At 51.2% G+C, this 20654-nt stretch overlaps 2 protein-coding genes across 10 annotated transcripts in view; one reads left to right on the plus strand and one right to left on the minus strand.

The window, feature by feature from the left end:
• Positions 1-6293: 6293 nt before the first annotated feature.
• On the minus strand, positions 6294-20040 carry MRPL55 (mitochondrial ribosomal protein L55). Of its 8 annotated transcripts, none has more exons than XM_065582588.1 (4): positions 19924-20040; positions 14935-15132; positions 8383-8584; positions 6294-6568 (listed from the first exon to the last, which is right to left on the minus strand). In XM_065582588.1, exons 2-4 carry the CDS (start codon positions 14958-14960, stop codon positions 6422-6424), a joined length of 375 nt encoding a protein of 124 aa, XP_065438660.1. In that variant the 5' UTR covers positions 14961-15132; positions 19924-20040; the 3' UTR covers positions 6294-6421. The 8 variants fall into 8 exon arrangements, with proteins under 8 accessions (XP_065438660.1, XP_065438656.1, XP_065438662.1 ...); XM_065582584.1 differs by having other exon boundaries at positions 19845-19996; XM_065582590.1 differs by having other exon boundaries at positions 19936-19955.
• A 9-nt stretch (positions 20041-20049) lies between these two features.
• The window catches only part of GUK1 (guanylate kinase 1), a 53363-nt gene continuing 52758 nt past the window's right edge, over positions 20050-20654 (plus strand). Inside the window, exon 1 of one of the 2 annotated variants that reach the window (XR_010598180.1) lies at positions 20050-20156. Coding sequence is in view for 1 of the 2 variants with exons in the window: in XM_065582580.1 (XP_065438652.1) it covers positions 20120-20156 (37 nt within the window). In the remaining variant the exon portion in view is untranslated. The remainder of the gene's footprint in view (positions 20157-20654) is intronic. The other variant, XM_065582580.1, reaches the window with a different exon arrangement.

Genomic DNA, 20654 nt, shown 5'->3' on the forward strand with positions numbered 1-20654 from the left:
GACCCCACAGCTCCCAGCTGTAGGCCCCACAGCTTCAAGCTGCTGAGAGGGTGGGGGAGGAGAGGAGAAGACCCATCAGTGGGTGCTGGACTCCCCTCCCCTCCCCATTTTGTCAGTTATTTTTAGTAAAAGTCAGGACAGGTCATAGGCTTCCATGAATTTTTGTTTATTGCCTGTGACCTGTCCCTGATTTTTACTAAAAATAACTGTGACAAAATCTTAGCCTTCGTTATAACCAGCACTGGGGCCAAGCATTCTTTCTGCAGCTTTTAGGAACACAGGAATTGTCATATTGGAACAGACTCGTGGTCTATCCAGTCCAGTGTCCTGTCACCAACAGTAGCCAGCACCAACTGCTGCAAAGGAAGGTTCAAGAAGCCTCCTAGTGGATAATTATCCTGCCCACAGGGGAACATTTAAGTTCACTAAACTTTTATACCATAAAGTTGTTCTCCTCACCGCCATCATGGAATGCTGGTGCAGACAGACACCGCTGTGTCTGGCCCAAGAGCGCCAAAGAGCCAGCTCCCATTCGCCAGTCTCTGGGCAGAACACACAATGCCCTTTAGTGGCAGAGGCGGGGAGTACTGCTGGGGCAGGTCAGGGAGTGCCTCTTATTAGAGACCACTTCTGGGGTGGTGTGATGGGGTGCCCACCCTACACAAGGCTGGAAGGGGTTAAAACAGCCAGGCAGGACAATTAACTCCACAGGCTGCACCTGGAAGAGGAGCTAGGGAGCAGGGAACTACGCCTCTACCTCGATATAACGCTGTCCTCGGGAGCCAAAAAAACCTTACCGCGTTATAGGTGAAACCGCGTTATATTGAACTGGCTTTGATCCACCGGAGTGCACAGCCCCGCCCCCACAGAGCACTGCTTTACCGCGTTATATCCAAAGTCGTGTTATATCAGGTGGTGTTATATTGAGGTAGCGGTGTAATTGGAAGCAGGCTTAGATGGGGAGGAGCAGATGGGGGTCTGTATAAAGCCAGGTAGCTGGCAACAGAAGAAAGGTGCAGTGAAGTAGGCTCCAGTCACTCCCTAAGTGGATGGAGTTGGGAGGCTGGCAAACCCAGAGAGGAGGGAAGCCAGAAAGGTAGGAGACGGCTCAGGGGAATAACAGCAAGGAATGGGAGTGTAGACCTTGGCTGCTGACCAGAGGGCCCCTGAGCTGGCATTAGGAGTAGAGGGCGGGCCCAGGTTCCCCTACCAGCCACGGGGAACGTGGCACAGTTGGAGCAGTAAATGGAAGCCTGCATTTCCTATGGAGGGACTTTCATACCCTGCAAAGGGGGAATATGTATCGTGACCTGGCCGGAGGGATGAGTCCTGAAGAAGAGCATGTGGTTCTTGGAATAAGAGGAGTCTGCAGGGTGAGAGGACGGGAGAGATGCTGACAGGGGAGGGCACAACGCCCGTCCAGAGCTAATCCCCAGGACGGCCAGGAGGAGGTGCCACCTACGGTGAGTGGACCCTGTGACAGGCAGTGTTGACTAGGTGTGGAAGGAACTTCATCCTGCATTGCTCAGCCTCAGATACCATGCCCGAAAGTGACGGGGTGGGAAAGGAGTTAAAGGGGAGGGGAAAATAGGATACCTGCCCCATGCTCCCCCCCCCCCACTCCCCACAAACTCATTTTAAAAGCACTCATGAAAGTTACAAGGAAGCCAAAGGGTTAAATGGCAAAGCTACCAAGCTCCTCTTTGGACTGATCTTAAAATAGCCCATTAATCTCACAGTTTAAAGCCTATTTGCATTAAATGCCATCCCAAAGGAATTCAAGGTCTGTTTCTTGTCAGAGATAATTAGATCTACAGCCTTAACCTTGTGCAGCGATGGCCCCCATGGATCCACACCTGCACACGCTGTGTGCATCAAATTATTTATCCTTTATTCAGCACCACAATTTTTACAAATATTAAAGCTCAAGCCCTGCCCCAGGGACGTTACAGTGGTAGCCCCCGGTCCAACAAACACACACACCTTTCACTTTCCTCAGCCCCATTGAAATCAATGGGAAGACTACCCACGTGACGCGAGTCAAATTAAACATGTGCGTAAGTTTTTGCTTGATCAGCACTTCAGTTGAACATGGGGAGTAGCAACTGACTAAGGGAGAAAGGTAGAAGGAAATGGCTGAGCAAGGGATACAGCGTGAAAAATCATAAGATTGATCGTTGTAGATGCGGCATAGCTGTTTCCCTCTCAATTTTAGTTTTGCAGCTTATCTGCTGAACTGTTTACAATTGCTGTGTATTTTGTGCGATGGATAGGAGGCTTCCTGCTTCTGATGTACTTAGAACATTTTTGCTATTACTTTTTGGGTCTTTGGCTAACTGTTCTTCACATTCTTTTTTGGCCTCCCTAGTTATATTTTTACACTTCATTTGCCAGAGTTTATGCTCCTTTCTATTTTCCTCACTAGGATTTAACTTCCACTTTTTAAAGGATGCCTTTTTGTCTCTCACGGCTTCTTTTACTCTGTCAAGTATCAGAGGGGTAGCCGTGTTAGTCTGAATCTGTAAAAAGCAACAGAGGGTCCTGTGGCACCTTTAAGACTAACAGAAGTATTGGGAGCATAAGCTTTTGTGGGTAAGAACCGCATCTGAAGAAGTGAGGTTCTTACCCACGAAAGCTTATGCTCCCAATACTTCTGTTAGTCTTAAAGGTGCCACAGGACCCTCTGTTGCTTCTTTTACTCTGTTGTTTAGCCACGGTGGCACTTTTTTGGTTCTCTTACTATGTTTTTTTAATTTGGGGTATATATTTAAGTTGAGCCTCTATTCTGGTATCTTTAAAAGGTTTCCATGCAGCTTGCAGGGATTTCACGTTTGGCACTATACCTTTTAATTTCTCTTTAACTAACCTCGTTTTTGTGTAGTTCCCCTTTCTGAAATTAAATGCTACAGTGTTGGGCTGCTGTGGTGTTTTCCCTGCCACAGGGATGTTAAATTTAATTATATTTTGGTCACTATTACCAAGTGGTCCAGCTATATTCACCTTTTGGACCAGATCCTGTGCGGCACTTAGGACTAAATCAAGAATTGCTTCTCCTTATGTGGGTTCCAGGACCAGCTGCTCTAAGAAGCAGTCATTTAAGGTGTCAAGAAACTTTATCTCTGCATCCCATCCTGAGGTAACATGTACCCAGTCAATATGGGGATAGTTGAAATCCCCCATTATTATTGATTTGTTTTTATAGCCTCTCCAATCTCCCTGATCATTTCACAATCACTATCATCATCCTGGGACGGTGGTTGGTAATATATCCCTACTGCTATATTCTTATTATTAGATCATGGAATTACTATCCATAGAGATTCTACGTACAGTTTAGTTCATTTAAGATTTTTACATCATTTGATTCTATGCTTTCTTTCACATATAGTGCCACTCCAACAGCATAACCTGTTCTCTCCTTCCAATATACAGGGGTCTCTCCTTCCAATATACAATGTACCCTGATATTACTATGTCCCATTGATTATCCTCATTCCTCCAAGTTTCCGTGATGCCTATTATATCAATATCCTCATTTCATACACTATACACTCAAGGACAATAAGGCCATTGCAGAGAAACTAAATGAATTCTTTCCATCTGTCTTTACGGCTGAGGATCTAAGTTCCCCGTAAGCTGCAAGGCAGCACAGCAGCCTTCCTAGTGCTGCACAGGCACTCAGGGAACCTGCCTGGGGACCTGCCCTTCCCCCAGCCCCAACCTAGCCCAGCTCCCAACCTGCCACACCTGGGGCACCCCTACCCCAGCCTGAACCCAGCCACAGCCGGGGTGGCCTAGCCCACCCCAACCCTGACCTGGCCGCGGCTGCCCAGTACCAGTGCTCAGACAGGCTAGAGCCCTCCAATGCCAGGCGGGGCTTAGCAGGGCTCCAGGGCAGAGCCCTTCTGTGGGGCTGCTCCCATGTAGTCAAGTGCCATAGGCTCAGTGGCACAGGATCGGGCTCTTTCTGATGGGGGGGGGGTGTGTGTGTGTGTGGAGGGGAGGCTGTGGCAGCTTATCTGACCTATGCACTACGCTACAGACTGGGGCAATCAGCTCCTAGTGCCCTGGCTCCCCACCCTGCTGGGGAACGATGGGTCTCTGCTGGCCTTTCATTTGCCCTTGGACCCCTTGGCTAGCTGGGAGCTAGTGGAGAGCAGAGGCAGCAGGAGGCTGTGGGCTTGGAGCTGGGCCTGCCTGGCTGCCGAGAGCAGCCATCCCATTTCACAGAGCCCCGTTCGCCCTGATTCAGGGCCCACCAGTGACAGCTCCCAATTGCCAGCCAAGGAGGGCACCGTGCGGCTGGGCTCCAGAGGAAGTGCAGCAGGTCACTGGTGGGGGACACACAGAGCGAGCCGAGGAGGTCAGCAGCTTGGGAAGAGCCAGAGCATGGATCCCAGCTGGAAAGGGCCCTGGCCTGTCGCTGCTGATCACTGGCTCATATGCACAAACGATTGACACCAGCTGAGGTCCCTCCCCCAGCCTGAACCCAGCCCTGGCCCAGACCTGCTAGGGAAAGCGCCTATCCTGCGCTCCAGCCCCAGAGCTGCTTGGGGGGGTGGGAGAAGAGAACCGAACCTCTCCCCTTCCTGTAGCCCCAGAGCACCCTTCTGAACCCCGGACCCACCCCAGAGCCCTTACCCCCTGCCCCCAACCCTCTGCCCCAGGCCTGAGCCCATCTGTGGCCCCACCCCCATCTGGAGCCCTCACACCCCTGCACCTCAACCCTCAACTCCTCATCACCAGCCCCCACCTCACAGCCTACACTCCCAGCCAGAGCCCTCATACCCCTGCACACCAATCCTCTACCCCAGCTCTGAGCCCCCTCCCACACTTCTAACCCCTTGGCCCCACCCTCATGAATTTTGTTATATGCACCAATATGGAGGTGATGTCTCACATATCACCTCCATATCATTGCACATAACAAAATTCATTCCACACATGGGTGGGAAAATTTAGAGGGAACACTGCTGAGGATGTGAGGGAAATTCCCAAACCTGAGCAATTCTTTTTAGGTGACAAATCTGAGGAACTGTTCCAGATTGAGGTGTCATTAGAGGAGGTTTTGGAACAAATTGATAAACTAAACAGTAGTAAGTCACCAGGTCCAGATGATATTCACCCAAGAGTTCTGAAGGAACTCAAATGTGAAATTGCAGAACTACTAACTGTAGTTCATAACCTATCATTTAAATCAGCTTCTGTACCAAATGACTGGGGGACAGCAAATCTGATGCCAATTTTTAAAAAGGGCTCCAGAGGTGATCCTGGCAATTACAGCTCAGTACGCCTGACTTCAGTACCGGGCAAACTGGCTGAAATGATAGTAAAGAACAAAATTGTCAGACTCAGAGGAACATAATTTGTTGGGAAAAAGTCGTAATGGTTTTTGTAAAGGGAAATCATGCCTTCCCAATCTACTAGAATTCTGATGGGGGTCAACAAGCATGTGGACAAGGGGGATCCAGTAGATATAGTGTACTTAGATTTTTCAGAAAGTCTTTCACAAGGTCTCTCACCAAAAAGGCTCTTAAGTAAGATGTCATGGGATAAGAGGGAAGATCGTCTCACGAATTGGTAACTGGTTAAAAGACAGGAAACAAAGGGTAGGAATAAAGGGTCAGTTTTCAGAATGGAGAGAGGTAAATACTAGTGTCCCCCAGGGGTCTGTACTGGGAATATTCAACATTCATAAATGATCTGGAAAAAGGGGTAAACAGTGAGGTGGCAAAATTTGCAGATGATACAAAACTACTCAAGATAGTTAGATCCCAGGCAGACTACAAAGAGCTACAAAAGGATCTCTCAAAACTGGGCGACTGGGCAAGAAAAATGGCAGATGAAATTCAATATTGATAAATGCAAAGCCTCTATTTGCCAGGGGCTCAGAGTGGGTGATAAGGAATGGATCACTTGATGATTACCTGTTCTGTTCATTCCCTCTGGGGCACCTGGCATTGGCCACTATTGGAAGACCAGATACTGGGCTAGATGGACCTTTGGTCTGACCCAGTACGGACGTTTATATGTTCATACAAACATAGGACTGGAAGAGACCTCGAGATGTCATCTAGTCCAGTCCCCTGCACTCATGACAGGACTAAGTATTATCTAGACCATGAGATGATCACAGTTTAGGTATTTTTGATGAGTCGGACTGGAGGATCTTGCATGCCAGTGCCCATACTGTATCTGAGTAGTGGATAAACAGAGCCTTCAGTCTCCAGGACTATCAATCCAGTAGCTTTCACCAACACTAAATAACACATACATACAAAATGAAACAGGTGCACAGAAGAGAAAGAAAATCTTTACTCAGCTACGAACTTTCTCCTTATAACAGTAAGTTAGTCTCCTTCTCTGCAGGCCCGGGTTGCCAAATCTTCCCTTTACACTTCCACAGATCCTCAGAACAAATTCATTTCTTCTTCCAAAATTTTCTGTAATCGTCCAAATTAAAATCATCCAACACTTCCTCCTGTTTGCTCTTAAGCCTCCTGGAATCGCGTTTCCGTAACCTCGCTCTTCTTTCGGCCTCGGAAAGAGTGTTAATGTCTACAGGCATCTGTGGAGGGGAACAAAAATTAATAATCAGTCAAAGGCATCTTATTCAAATACCTCAGTGTTCAAAAGGAGAGGAGTTTGCTGCAAAATAAAAATCCCAATAGAGGTTAATCAAATGGGAATCATTTTATTAATTACAATTCTCTTACTGATTGCTGGGGTTTCACTGGTTTGGGGGCAGATTCAGAAGTTATTCTGCATTCATCTGTTATCCCGAGGCTGTATGATGCAGTAGTGAAAGGTCATCAGAACACAAGCATCTAACCTTCCAACAGGGGTTGACTGGGCAATGGGAAAAGTACTGTGGTATGTAGAGGTAGCAGTTATTAACACTGTGCAAAATAATCTGAAAAAATAATGAATAAGTGGGAGGAGGGATTGGATTTCTTTTCAATTAGGAAGATTGCATTTTTAAGTGGATTTATTACTGGAGAAAAGTGTTGGGCAAACAGCTCTGTGAAATGTAGTCCTGTGCTTATCCACACTAGAGATACAGCACTGGCTACTTCTCACCCCACCAGCCATGGTGCATCAACCCTGACTTGGATGGACCACATCTAGGCATGCAATGATAATTCAATTGGACTCATTCAGTACTAGGCCAATAAGAACCATTTGTGGTGGTGGTGTTGGGTTTTGTGCTGTGGGCACCTACCCACTGGGAGCTGACCCAAGACCCAGTAAACTTGTATGTAAGATCCATCAGATGGCAATGACTTAGTTTTGGGACTTGTTTTGTGCTGGTGACCTAAAGGTGAAAGGCATTTTATCCTATTACTAATCCCCTGAACCATCCAGACTCTGACCCACCTGCTCTTGTATTCAAGTGACTTTCCAAGGAGTAAAGGGGTTTGGTTCCTGGAATCACCACATTCCCCCCCAAAAGGGCCTGTATCTCAGAGACCTGTCTTTGGCCAGAGGAGGCGGAGATCAGCGGGAAGGAGGGGGGCAGGGGTTGCCTGAAAAATGCCCGGAGCATGAGGTGGCTTCTGAACTGTAACCACCCACAGGACACAGACAGGGCATTCATTACATTTCTAGGGTAGGGGAGATTTCAGCCCCATATTCTTATAAATGGGTGAGGGGAAAATAAAAAACTCTGAAGATTAGCCCCCTCCATCTTCAGTAATCCATCTGAAGGGAAGGGAGCACCCTTCATCATTCAGGTCACCACCTGGGGCAACGTTAACAGGCTCTAAAGGGAGATGCAGCCTGCCCTCAACAAGCAGGGATTAATGAATGTAACTTGGCACTCTCAGGGTGGAGGCGGCTGGGGAAGCAAACTAGGAAGAAATTGGGATAGAGCTGAACACAACTTTCCAAAAATCCAATGTGATTGCTAATTAGTACTACTTCTACAGCTTTACAAAGTATTTATGATGTAGGAACACTGGAACAGCCACCCCAACGGTATCTAATGATCCGCCTAGCCTGATGTCCTGTTGAAGAGATGACCATTAAAAATACTGGAGGCTCTACCTCCTTGGAGGAAGTTAATTGAACCTCGTGTTTCAGGATATGGAGACAACTCTGCCCCCGGACAAATGGACAAGCGCATTTGGAAGTTTATCACCTTTCTCTACAGCATCAAAGTGGTCCATCCAGTCTAATATCCTGACCACCAATGATTTGATCCAATATGGCAAATCCTACGTGTGCATCAGTGACTGATACAGGATGCTTCAGAGGAAGTTGTAACTCCATCCTTCTCATTATGCAATATTGTGCAATACTCATATCTATTTGTGCAATACTCAATACAACCTCCATCCCAGCAATTCTATTAAAAAATAGATTTTGCTCAATATTTCTTACTGTAAGTATCCGCCTTGGCTCCTTATAGCGGATGTGAATAGTAGATCCATCAGGCCTGACCAAGAGCACTGGGTAGGACCTGCCGTATGTCTGCCTCTGAATGCGGGCGATGGACGTCCTGTTGGAGTTATATTGGCTGAGGGATGTATGCAGATGGCAAGCAATGGGTAGTAACCTGTGCATTGCATCCTGACGCAACAAACTAAAGGGAATTCAAACAGGCCAGGGTTAGTTATTCTTCCCCTCCATTCCACAGGCAGGCAGAGAAAAAGGTAGTCAAGTTCAGTAGACTAACATCAGGGCCAGCTCCAGCTTTTTTGCCGCCCCAAGCGGCGAAGAGAAAAAAAATAAATAAAAAAGATAAAGCCGCGATCAGCGGCTGCTCTACCGTGCCGCTTCATTCTTCGGCAGCAATTTGGCGGCCAGTCTTTCCCTCTGAGAGGGACTGAGGGACCCGCCGCCAAAGACCTGGATGTGCCGCCCCTTTCCATTGGCCACCCCAAGCACCTGCTTCCTGCGCTGGTGCCTGGAGCCAGCCCTGACTAACATACATGACTACGGTCTTACCAAATTCATGGTCCATTTTGGTCAATTTCACAGCCAGAGGGTTTTAAAATCTGTCAGTTTCACTATTTCAGCTGTTTAGATCTGAAATTTCAAGGTATTTTAACCATGGGGTTCCCGACCCAAAAGATGATCGTGGGGTGCAGGGGGGAGAGTTGCTGTTGTAGGGGGGCCAGGGGATTGCCACCTTCACTTCTGTGATGCCTTCACAGCCGGGCAGCAGCCCTGGAGCTTCCTGCAGCAGGGAAAGAGGCTCCCAGAGTTGGAGGTGAATCTGATCTCCCTGTGCTGCTGGGAGTGCCCTGCCGGGGGCTCCTAGCTGCTAGCCCCAGCCAATGGTGGATAAACGCATGGGCACTCCAGGAGCCGTTGGGGGCAGAAGCCCCACGCCCAGGCAGCCTGAGGGGTGGAAGCCCCGAGCTCAGCTCCGGGGCTGCTGTAGTGCAGAAGTGAGGGTGTACCACCCTCACTTCTGTGCTACCTCTGCAGGCAGGTCTGATCTCCCCACCAAGAGCGGCCGTGCAGGGGAAGGACAAGTCCTGTCCCTCCCCAGCTCAGCCCAGACTAGCAGCTAGGAGCTCCCAGCTGGGGCACTCCCAGCAACACGGGTAGATCAGATTTCACAGGGAAGGGTTTATTTTGTGGTCTGTGACATGTTTTTCACAGCTGTGAAACTGGTAGGGCCTTATACATGACACCATGTCCAAGAACATGGACTAGAGCTGGAAGAAATTTATAGTCCTCCACCCAGGCTACTTTTAAATGTCCCAAGCAAAGAAGCTTCCACCACAACCCTGGTAATATTAATGATGATGAGCATTTACATAACATTTACCTTCAAAGTGTTTTACAAATATTAAGTAATCATATTAGCAACAACAATACTTTTTGCTTATACTACAATTTTACACAGGATGTAAGGCATTTTTCAAAAGAAGGCAAATGTTTAATGGGGAAAAACAACAATCAAGGAAATTGAACTACACAGTATTTAAGTGGCTTGGGAGGATTAGAACTCAGGAGTTCTGTGCACAGATGAACAGACCAAGCCCCTGTTTCATATCCCACAATCGGACAGATCTCATCTGCAAATCCTTGGTCCTGTAGTACAGCCTGACATTTTAATGATCAGTTTTTCTTCCTTCAAATAAATAAGTCATTTGTTGATGACAGGCCTCCAGGACGGATTGCACTAGGCCAGTGGTTCCCAAACTTTAACAACCTGGGAACCCCTTTCACTAAAATGTCAAGTCTCGCAAACCCCCTCCTAAAAATGAATATTCCCAGGGATTTTCTCCTTTACCTGAGTATAAATCATAAAAGCAGTGATCTTGGAAATATAAAATTTGTTTTTATGACATGTTTATTACACACTATTATTATTATTTATAATTACACTATTTTTATTACATTATGAAAACGGCAACACTCTTCCAAGATTTTACTTCCGTAGCTTGTATCACTTTGAATAAGCCTGTTATAAGACAAGGCTCCTATGTTTCATCAAGGAGTATCAGATATGAAACAGCATGAAGGTATTTAAGAAGCTAACTCAGCGTTCCTCCTACATAAGCATTCAGGTCTTGAGCAGTCCAGGAAAACAACGCACATTACAACAAAGCTTAAACTCGTTCTTCATAATAATTTTAAAAACAACACTGACGTTATGCAGTCTATATGGTTTTATAAAAACATGATAAGTGAATATAATGTAACTGGGATAGTTTTAGAAAAATATGGTAAAAAGTGAATATAACATAACTGGGATATGCTTCATGCAAAAGGTCTCTTGTAAGGTATCATTACAAAGCTTATAATCTACTGAGTGTGATCATCTGATTTGTATAAATGTACCACTCTTGTATCTAAAACTAGAAATATAAAATATAACTCTGAGGGCCTATTGTAATTATGTAAAGTGTGGGCCATTAATGATGGTTTGGAATCTTGATGACTCCCATTGTCTGCAGATGGCTGTGTTTACCTGTGAGTCTTCCTGTATATGTGTGTGCTGGCAAGTGAGTAATGAAGTCTTGCAGTGACATGTGATCATGTCACCTGAACTGAAATCCATCTTTAACCTGGTGCTTTTCCGGGGGGGTAGGGAGGGTGGAAACCCAGAGGGACAAAGGGTTCCCGCCTTATGCGAAAGATATATAAAGGGGTGGAAGAGAACAAAGGGGAGAGAGGAGACATCATGAAGAATCCCCTAGCTATCACCTGAGCTGCAACAAGAGCTATACCAGGGGAAAGAATTGGTTCCAGGCCTGGAAGGTGTCCAGTCTGAGAAAAACTTACTGAAACATCTCTGAGGGTGAGATTATCTGTATTTAGTTTGATTAGACATAAATTTGCGCATTTTATTTTATTTTGCTTGGTGACTTACTTTGTTCTGTCTGTTACTACTTGGAACCACTTAAATCCTACTGTCTGTATTTAATAAAATCACTTTTTATTTAGTAATTTACTCAGAGTATGTATTAATACCTGGGGGAGCAAACAGCTGTGCATATCTCTCTATCAGTGTTATAGAGGGCGAACAATTTATGAGTTTGCCCTGCATAAGCTTTATACAGGGTAAAACAGATTTATCTGGGTTTAGACCCCATTGGGAGTTGGGCATCTGATGCTAGAGACAAACACATTTCTGTAAGCGGTTTTCAGGTAAACTTGCAGCTTTGGGGCAAGTGATTCAGACCCTGGGTCTGTGTTAAAGCAGACGGGAGTGTCTGGCTCAGCAAGACAGGGTGCTGGAGTCCTGAGCTGGCAGGGAAAACAGGAGCAGAGGTAGTCTTTGCACATCAGGTGGCAGCTCCCAAGGGAATTTCGGTGATCCAACCCATCACAAACACTAGCTGCCTATTTAATTTTAAAAACAGCAAAAAATATCCACCTTCCTTTCCATTTCTTATAAGGAGTCTTGGAGTTTAAATCTCCTCAGTGTGATAGATGTGCTTGCTTTGATCTGCGTAGCTCTTGGAAGTCCAGGGGCTCCAGGCTGCTGGCCCTGTGCTGTCCGGGGTCCTTAGGGACAGCTCTGTCCACCATTAGGGAATTTTTTCCCCCCCAAGAACCCCCCAGTTTGGGAACCATTGCACTAGGCTAATTTCTATCATGTGACTAGAGTTCACAGGGCCCTGGATCACCAATCTTCACTGAAAAGCAAAGTGGAAATCGTGTGAACAGCAAAAGTAGGAGGGTACAGACAGGCAAGGAAAATGGTTAGAGCCATGGAAAATCTTCCTCATTAAGAGGCAGTGTAAAGATCAGACTTTTTAGTTTAGAGAGAAGAGGAGCATGAGGGGACACAATAGAGGCACATGAGATCTGGTTGCATTGGTCCTGGAACTCTTAATTCAAGTGAACGATACCACTATGACATTCCCCAGAGTGCCATCTGGAGTGCTGTGTCCCCTTAGCTCTCCAGCCTGGCATGCCTTTTACACTGTTTTGCTGACGAACAGCAGCCCCTCCAGGCTCTCCTCACTCACAGCCACCAGCATGCAAAGTCACTCCCAGCTGAATACATGAATGCTGTGCCCAGCCATCCATGAATTACATACAGGAGGACCCCATGCATACCCCTCAGCCCCAACCTTGCTCCCCAGAAACGTGCATCTTATGCTGTTCAAGACCCTCCCCCGGACAGTATAAGCTCATAGATAGATAGGCTTCATTCCAACAATGGGTAATGAATATGCACTAGGCTTGTTGACCTAAGATTCTCAAGCACTTCAACCAAAACACACAGTTTAGATAAATCAATAAAACAAACAAGTTTATCTAGAGAAAGACAGATTTTAAGTGATGAGAAGTATAATTGAGTATAACTCAGGATTGGTTACAAAAGAAATAAAAAAAGATAAAACTACAAGCTAATTCCCAAATTTTACCAAGGCTAATAGCCTGAGCTGGAATACATTTCACAGGCTGCATCCCTTTCCAGCATGGGACCACTCCCCACCTTTCTTCAGTTCTTTGAGACTCATCATTGTCATGAGCAGAGAGATGGAAGGAGGAGAAAAATGGCTATGGATATTTTTCATCCCTTCCTATACCCCAATCCCTTGCTGGGTCATGGGGTCAGGCAGTTCCATTGCCTACATGAGCTCCAAACTGCCCTTCAGATGAATTGTAAATTTCTTGTTTACAACTCCCGCCCTGCTGGAGAAGGTCTGATTGAGCCGGTAATGGCTCTTTAGCCCTTTGCTGATGTGTCTCTGAGAAATTGGTTTGTGGGTGTTACCAAGAACTACAAGTTTCAGTAACAATCATATAATAAAATCTCAATTTTACATGCAGTGTTGTTACACACATTCCTGGGGGAATTCTGTGCCAAAAAATTAAAAATTCTGCATATAACATTTTAAAATTCGGCAAATTTTATTTGTCAAAACAACACTACATAATCACACCACTTTCAATTATTTTGGTAATTTATTTTAAAATACCTGTCAACAGGTATGTCTGTAACAATACAGACACACAAAAATTCCCCCAGGAGTTAAAAAAAACCCTATGACAACCTAGTTCCTCTCCCACTCCACAGAACCCACAACCCTTCCCGAGTCCAGCCACGGTGCTCTTCCAGCCAATATACCTGAATCCCTCCCCCAGAGCCCAGCCATGGGGGCCTCCCTAGCCCAGATACCCACATCCCCTCCACTCCAGAGCCTAGCCGTGGCCCCACCAACCACACCCACCCCCCTACTGCCCAGGGATCCAGAAAGAGAAACAGCCTGTTGCTGGGTTCCAGCCAGGCTTGTGTGGAGTTTCCTGCGTGCCACTATCTCCTTCCCTCAGGGCGTATAGGGAACTACAACTGCTAGGAACTCTCTACTCCAGGGGTGGGCAAACTTTTTGGGCTGAGGGCCACATCTGTGCGGGAAAATTGTATGCAGGGCCGTGGCAGAGGGTTGGGGTACAAGAGGGAGTGCGTCATGTGGGAGGGGGTGCGGTGTGCAGGAAGGGGCTCAGGGCAAGGGATTGGAGCAGAGGAGGGGTGCAAGGTGCAAGCAGGGGGCTTAGGGCAGGGTGTTGGGGGGGGGTGGAGTACAGGAGGGGTTCTGGTTCCGGCCCGGCGCCGCTTACCTCAAGCGGCACTGGGGTGGCAGCGGCGTGCACCGGGGCCAGGGCAGGCTACCTGCACCGCTCCCGGAAGCGCTGCGGCCCCTGGGGGCCCTCTGCGTGCACTGCCCTTGCCGCGCCTCCAGGTACCTCCCCCGAAGCTCCCATTGGCTGCAGTTCCCCATTCCCGGCCAATGGGAGCTGCAGGGGGCAGTGCCTGGAGCAAGGGCAACGCATGGAGCCCTCAGCCCCCCTGCCCAGGGGCCGCAGGGATATGGTGCCAGTGGTGCCACGGGCCAGATCCAAAGCCCCAAGGGGCTGGATCCAGCCCGTGGGCCGTAGTTTGCCCTCCCCTGCTCTACTCTCTCCCCTGGCCCAGTGTCTTCTATGTGCAAGCTGAGCTCTGCCAGATCCAGTGGCCTATAGTGGCGGCCAGCAGCACTGCAATCCACTTCTGTGGGGGAAAGGAAATTCTGTGCAAAAAACATTAATTTCTGCAAAATTCTGCATTGCGCAATCTCACAGAATTCCTCCAGGAGTAACATTTCTACGTGATACTAATATTCAGCGGATTAGGAGTTTTCAAATGATACCTCACAAGGCATACTTTGTACAAAATATAACAAAATGGTGAACATGGGGTACAGGGTGTCACAGTGACGGACTTCACTGGGGCAATCTGGGCAATGAGGGCTACAGGATCAGATCCCTGTCGTAACGAGAATAACTACAAACTTTATTCTTAGTCATAAAGGGTCTGATCTTTTGAGGTACTGACTACCTATTGCAAGGAGGTGAGTGCTGTCAACTCCCACTGAAGAGAATGCCAGATTGCCCATTTATTCCATCAAAATTAACACACCATGACCAACATCAGCCAGCCCTTTAGCCAAGTCACAGTATTTGATATGTGAAGCTTACCCCAGAGTCCTGCTTACTGCTGCCATCCCGCTCTTAGGTAGAACCACAAAAGTCCAAGGAACTAGTTCAACAAGGGCTTTGTCTGCAATACTGGATTTAACCGCTGCATGAAACTATTCCATAAAGTTCTTCAAGGTAAGTGATCCACCTGTTACACCACAGCTCTGCACCATACACGTTCTTCTCTTTGTAGGTAACCTAATGACCAAATGGACCGAAAAGAGACGGATCAAGCAAAGCAGCCTTTTCTTGCTACTTTAATCAAATCTCTTCTGAAACTGCCCATTTTAAAAAAAAAAAACTTGCAATTCTGAGGTACCTCATTAGCATTTTGGAAAGTGCTTTAAAATAAAAAGTTAGTGTAAAGGAAGATTCTGAGAACTGATGATTTCACCTTCTTTCTCTGCAAAATTATAGCGTATGGCTGCTCAAATCAAGCCAATCTGTGCTCTGCATTCTTTGATCTTTCCAGGTAACAATGGTGCAACTTTCATTAAAGCAGAAACAGAAGATAAGGCAGATATCCAATGTATGACATTTAATTTTCTGTAGCAACATTTCTCATAGCAATTAGCAAGTTCACTTAATTCTTCATCAGATTTTATTATTAAGCCTTAGGAAAATAAGCTAATTTCCAAACACACGTCATCTGGAAACTGGCTAATTTCTAGAAGCCACTGGAGTTGCTGCACCAAAGGAGAAGAGCTGTTTTCTAATGGCTGACAGATGGGTCACCTTGGGACTCTGCAATGGAGAAACCCACCTGGCTCTGCCTCTCTGCTCTCAAAAATCTCCCTCTCCTCCTCTGACCCTGCTCTCCTGCTATGATGGTGGTTCACAACTCCTCCCATACGCCAAGAACCAGTACAGAGCTCAGAGCTCTGTGTGGCAACGCAATAATGGCAGCTGAGAGGAGAGAATGAACGGCAGGAAGAAATTGCTTTGGCAGGGAGGGATCATTGGTGGTGGAGGGAATCGCGTGCCTGGTGAGGGGAAAAGTAGAGGTACCCAAAACATGTACTCTTCAGTATCCCAAGGGTTAACACCTGCTCCATATTTCAGTCTAACTGCACCTACAGGGTTAGTGATGATCCTGTTGTACAACATCAGGTCTGTCATGTGGGGTTACAGGTGTAATCACAGGAGGGGAGCAGTAGAGCCAGCACACATTTCAGACAGCTGGCTACACCCCTGAATGCATAGGGTAGGCTGCAGTGTGGCCCCAAACATCTCATACATTGATATCGACCCTCACATAGGAAGAAGTTATTTTTCCCCTTTTACTACAGTGGGCCAAATTTGTCCCTGGTTGAACTCTTTAATGGGGTGACACCAGGAATGAATTTGGCCCAATATTTTCCACATATAAAATCTTTTAGCCATTCTGGTTACAGTATCGAGGGTGCTGTGCGAATTTTAGACACAAATTAACCAAAACCTGGCCATATTGCAAGCTGGGATCTCTGGGTAGGAGCCTCCTTCCTATAACCTTCCATAACTAGTCTGTGTAGCAGGGTCATGACTAAGCTCACACGCAACAACTTAAGACTGAAATAGCTTTTCCACTTGTCTGACTCTAAAAGCTCCCTAATGCTCCCATGTAATGGAGTTATAGCCTGCCCCTGCCTTCCCTGACCCTGCTGTGCATGAAGCACACACATGCTAAACACATTACTGTGTGTTATTTGTGTTGTGGCAATACCTGAAGGTTTCAAACACGATCAAGTCCCATCACAATAGGGTGTTGTACAAACACCTATCCAATTAGGAGCCCCCAGCACAAGATAGATCAGATCTTATCTTGCATTTGCAAGGACAGATTAATTGATTGAGGTATTCTAACTAGAACTCGTATGATCCTAAAGCATCCCAACAGTGGAAAACTAGGAAAATAAAGCCTACAAGGGCTGAGAAAAAGAAGTGGGGCGAAGCAGGGACAGAGTGATTGGCAGGCTGGTATAGCAGGGCAATAGGCAGTGACAAGAGCAGGGTGACAGGCAGTTATAGGGGCAGCCAGAGCAGGGTGACAGAGATGTGAGGGAGGGCCATGAGGATAACAGGTGCCCCAGGGGGCATGGCAGGAGAGGGGATGCGGGAGGCAGGTCACCAGGGAACATGGGGGCAATAGGGCCAGGGTCATGGAGGTAGCAGGACTATGGTGCACAGAGAGAGCTAAGGCAGCAAGTGCAGGGGGTGCAAAGCCATGGGTCCAGAGGGAGCTGAATGAAGTAGCAGGCATGGGGGTCATAGAGTCCTGGGATGTGTGTGTGGGGGGGGAGGGGCAGGCCATGGGGCATAGAGGAGGCTGAGGTAGCCAAGCACAAAGGGTGGGCAAGCCATGGACCACAGGGTGGGCTGAGGTAGCTGCATGCTGAAGCGGGTTGAAGTAATAGGTGCAAAGGGCATAGGGCCCTGTGGCATAGGGGGTGAGGTAGCGGGGGGATGAGGGAGCGGGGGGGATGAGGGAGGCAGACAGACCATGGAGCACAGAGGGGGCTGAGGTACTGGGCGCTGAGGTACTGGGCGCAAGGGTGGGGGGGGGACACAGACCGTGGGACACAGAGGGGGCTAAGGTACTGGGCGCAGGGGGGGGGGGGGGGAACACAGAGGAGGCTGAAGTACTGGGCATAAGGGGGGGCAGGTCATGGGGCACAGAGGGGGCTGAGGTACTGGGCGCGGGGGAGGGGGGGGAACAGGCCGTGGGGCACAGAGGGGGCTGAGGTACTGGGCGCGGGGGAGGGGGGGAACAGGCCGTGGGGCAGAGGAGGCTGAGGTACTGGGCGCAGGGGGGGGGGGGGGGGGGGGAGACAGGCCGTGGGGCACAGAGGGGGCTGAGGTACTGGGCGCTGGGGGGGGGGACGACAGGCCGTGGGGCACAGAGGGGGCTGAGGTACTGGGCGCTGGGGGAGAATAGGCCGTGGGGCACAGAGGGGGCTGCGGTACTGGGCGCGGGGGGGGGGGGGGGAGAACAGGCCGTGGGGCACAGATGGGGCTGAGGTACTGGGCGCTGGGGGGGGGGGACGACAGGCCGTGGGGCACAGAGGGGGGCTGAGGTACTGGGCGCGGGGGGGGGGGGGACAGGCCGTGTGGCACAGAGGGGCTGAGGTACGGGGCGCGGGGGGGGGAAGAGGACAGGCCGTGGGGCACAGAGGGGGCTGAGGTACTGGGCGCTGAGGTACTGGGCGCAAGGGGGGGGGGGGGGGGACACAGACCGTGGGACACAGAGGGGGCTAAGGTACTGGGCGCAGGGGGGGGGGGGACACAGAGGAGGCTGAAGTACTGGGCATAAGGGGGGGCAGGTCATGGGGCACAGAGGGGGCTGAGGTACTGGGCGCGGGGGAGGGGGAGGAACAGGCCGTGGGGCACAGAGGGGGCTGAGGTACTGGGCGCAGGGGGGGGGGGGGGGGGAGACACAGACCGTGGGACACAGAGGAGGCTGAAGTACTGGGCATAAGGGGGGGGCAGGTCATGGGGCACAGAGGGGGCTAAGGTACTGGGCGTGGGGGGGGGGGGAGAACAGGCCGTGGGGCACAGAGGGGGCTGAGGTACTGGGCGCGGGGGAGGGGGGGAACAGGCCGTGGGGCACAGAGGGGGCTGAGGTACTGGGCGCGGGGGAGGGGGGGGAACAGGCCGTGGGGCACAGAGGGGGCTGAGGTACTGGGCGCTGGGGGAGAATAGGCCGTGGGGCACAGAGGAGGCTGCGGTACTGGGCGCGGGGGGGGAGAACAGGCCGTGGGGCACAGAGGGGGCTGAGGTACTGGGCGCTGGGGGGGGGGGGACGGGACGACAGGCCGTGGGGCACAGAGGGGGCTGAGGTACTGGGCGCGGGGGCGGGGGGGGACGGGACGACAGGCCGTGTGGCACAGAGGGGCTGAGGTACGGGGCGCAGGGGGGGGGGGGGGGAGAGGACAGGCCGTGGGGCACAGAGGGGGCTGAGGTACTGGGCGCAGGGGGGGGACAGGCCGTGGGGCACAGAGGGGGCTGAGGTACTGGGCGCAGGGGGGGGACAGGCCGTGGGGCACAGAGGGGGCTGAGGTACTGGGCGCAGGGGGGGGACAGGCCGTGGGGCACAGAGGGGGCTGAGGTACTGGGCGCGGGGGAGGGGGGAGAACAGGCCGTGGGGCACAGAGAGGGCTGAGGTACTGGGTGCAGGGGGGGGGGGGGGGACAGGCCGTGGGGCACAGAGGGGGCTGAGGTACTGGGCGCAGGGGGAGAACAGGCCGTGGGGCACAGAGGGGGCTGAGGTACTGGGCGCGGGGGAGGGGGGGAACAGGCCGTGGGGCACAGAGGGGGCTGAGGTACTGGGCGCAGGGGGGGGGGGACAGGCCGTGGGGCACAGAGGGGGCTGAGGTACTGGGCGTGGGGGAGGGGGGGGGACAGGCCGTGGGGCACAGAGGGGGCTGAGGTACTGGGCGCAGGGGGGGGGGGGACAGGCCGTGGGGCACAGAGGGGGCTGAGGTACTGGGCGCTGGGGGGGGGGGGACAGGCCGTGGGGCACAGAGGGGGCTGAGGTACGGGGCTCAAGGGGGAGCACAGACCTTACCCCATGGTGACGCTGGCCGGGGACCCCAGGGGTGAGCGCTGTGGTCTGGGGGGGGACGAGGTTCTGCGTCACACCCAGGGGACCCCACCCCACCCGCCCCGCGGCTGTCACGCCCCCACCCCAGGACCCAGCCTCACAACCTGCCCCTCCAGGAAGGTTTGGCCCGTAGCCCAGCTTCCCGCCATCACACTCCGCCTGCCTGGCACTCGGCCCCTCCCCCCACGAGCGGGCCCTCCACTCCGCAAGGCCCGGCCCCAGCCGCACTCCTTACAGCCGCCGCCCCGCTCCGCACAGTGGTCCGGCCCCACGGGCTGCCCCTTCTCAAGGCACAATGGTTTAACCCTTCGGGGAGCTCACTCCCACTCACGTGACTAAAGCCCGGGCTCGCGGGAGGTCTCCGGTCCCAGCAGCCGCCACGCGCCGCCTTGTTCCCGCCCTTCACCTACCTACGTACCCACCCTGCAACGTCATCACGCGGCGCCGGCGCCGCTAAGCAACGCTAAGACTCTAGAGGCTAAGAGCGCGCCGCCTCTCTCACGTGGGAGACGCAGGGGGCGGGGTCGCGCGCGGTGACGCGTGTGTGCGGGGGGTTCCCTATGGGCGGGGCTTCCCCAGCGCGGGGTGCCGGCCACAGCTTCTCCCATGAGTTGGCGGCGCCTGTGCAGCGTGGCAGCGGCGGGTGAGTTGAGGGGAGTCGGTCCCGGTTCCTCCTTCCCAGGTCCCCTGTACAGCCCCAGCGCCCCCGCCTTCCTCCTGCACTGCAGCCCCATCCCTATCCCCCTTCCCTTCCCCCATACAGCCCCAGCGCTCCCCCTGTACCCCTTCCCTCCCCCCATACAGCCCCAGCGCCCCCGCCTTCCTCCTGCACTGCAGCCCCATCCCCCTTCCCTCCCCCCATACAGCCCCAGCGCCCCCGCCTTCCTCCTGCACTGCAGCCCCATCCCCCTTCCCTCCCCCCATACAGCCCCAGCGCCCCCGCCTTCCTCCTGCACTGCAGCCCCATCCCCCTTCCCTCCCCCCATACAGCCCCAGCGCCCCCGCCTTCCTCCTGCACTGCAGCCCCATCCCCCTTCCCTCCCCCCATACAGCCCCAGCGCCCCCGCCTTCCTCCTGCACTGCAGCCCCATCCCTATCCCCCTTCCCCCCCATGCAATGCAGCCCATCCCTATCCCCCTTC

The sequence above is a fragment of the Chrysemys picta genome, chromosome 2 (assembly GCF_011386835.1).
Source record: "Chrysemys picta bellii isolate R12L10 chromosome 2, ASM1138683v2, whole genome shotgun sequence".
NCBI classification, from domain to species: Eukaryota; Metazoa; Chordata; order Testudines; family Emydidae; genus Chrysemys; species Chrysemys picta.

Bases quoted from the DNA above. Each gene is read 5' to 3' on its own strand.
- MRPL55 (XM_065582588.1), bottom strand. From the start codon at position 14,960: ATGGCAGCAGTAAGCAGGACTCTGGG. The intron at 8,585-14,934 runs GTAAGCTTCACA...AATTCCCTTTAG, and splicing joins GCAGTAAGCAGGACTCTGGG to TTTGTTGCGTCAGGATGCAA. The intron at 6,569-8,382 runs GTAAGAAATATT...TCCCCTCCACAG, and splicing joins AGCCAAGGCGGATACTTACA to ATGCCTGTAGACATTAACAC.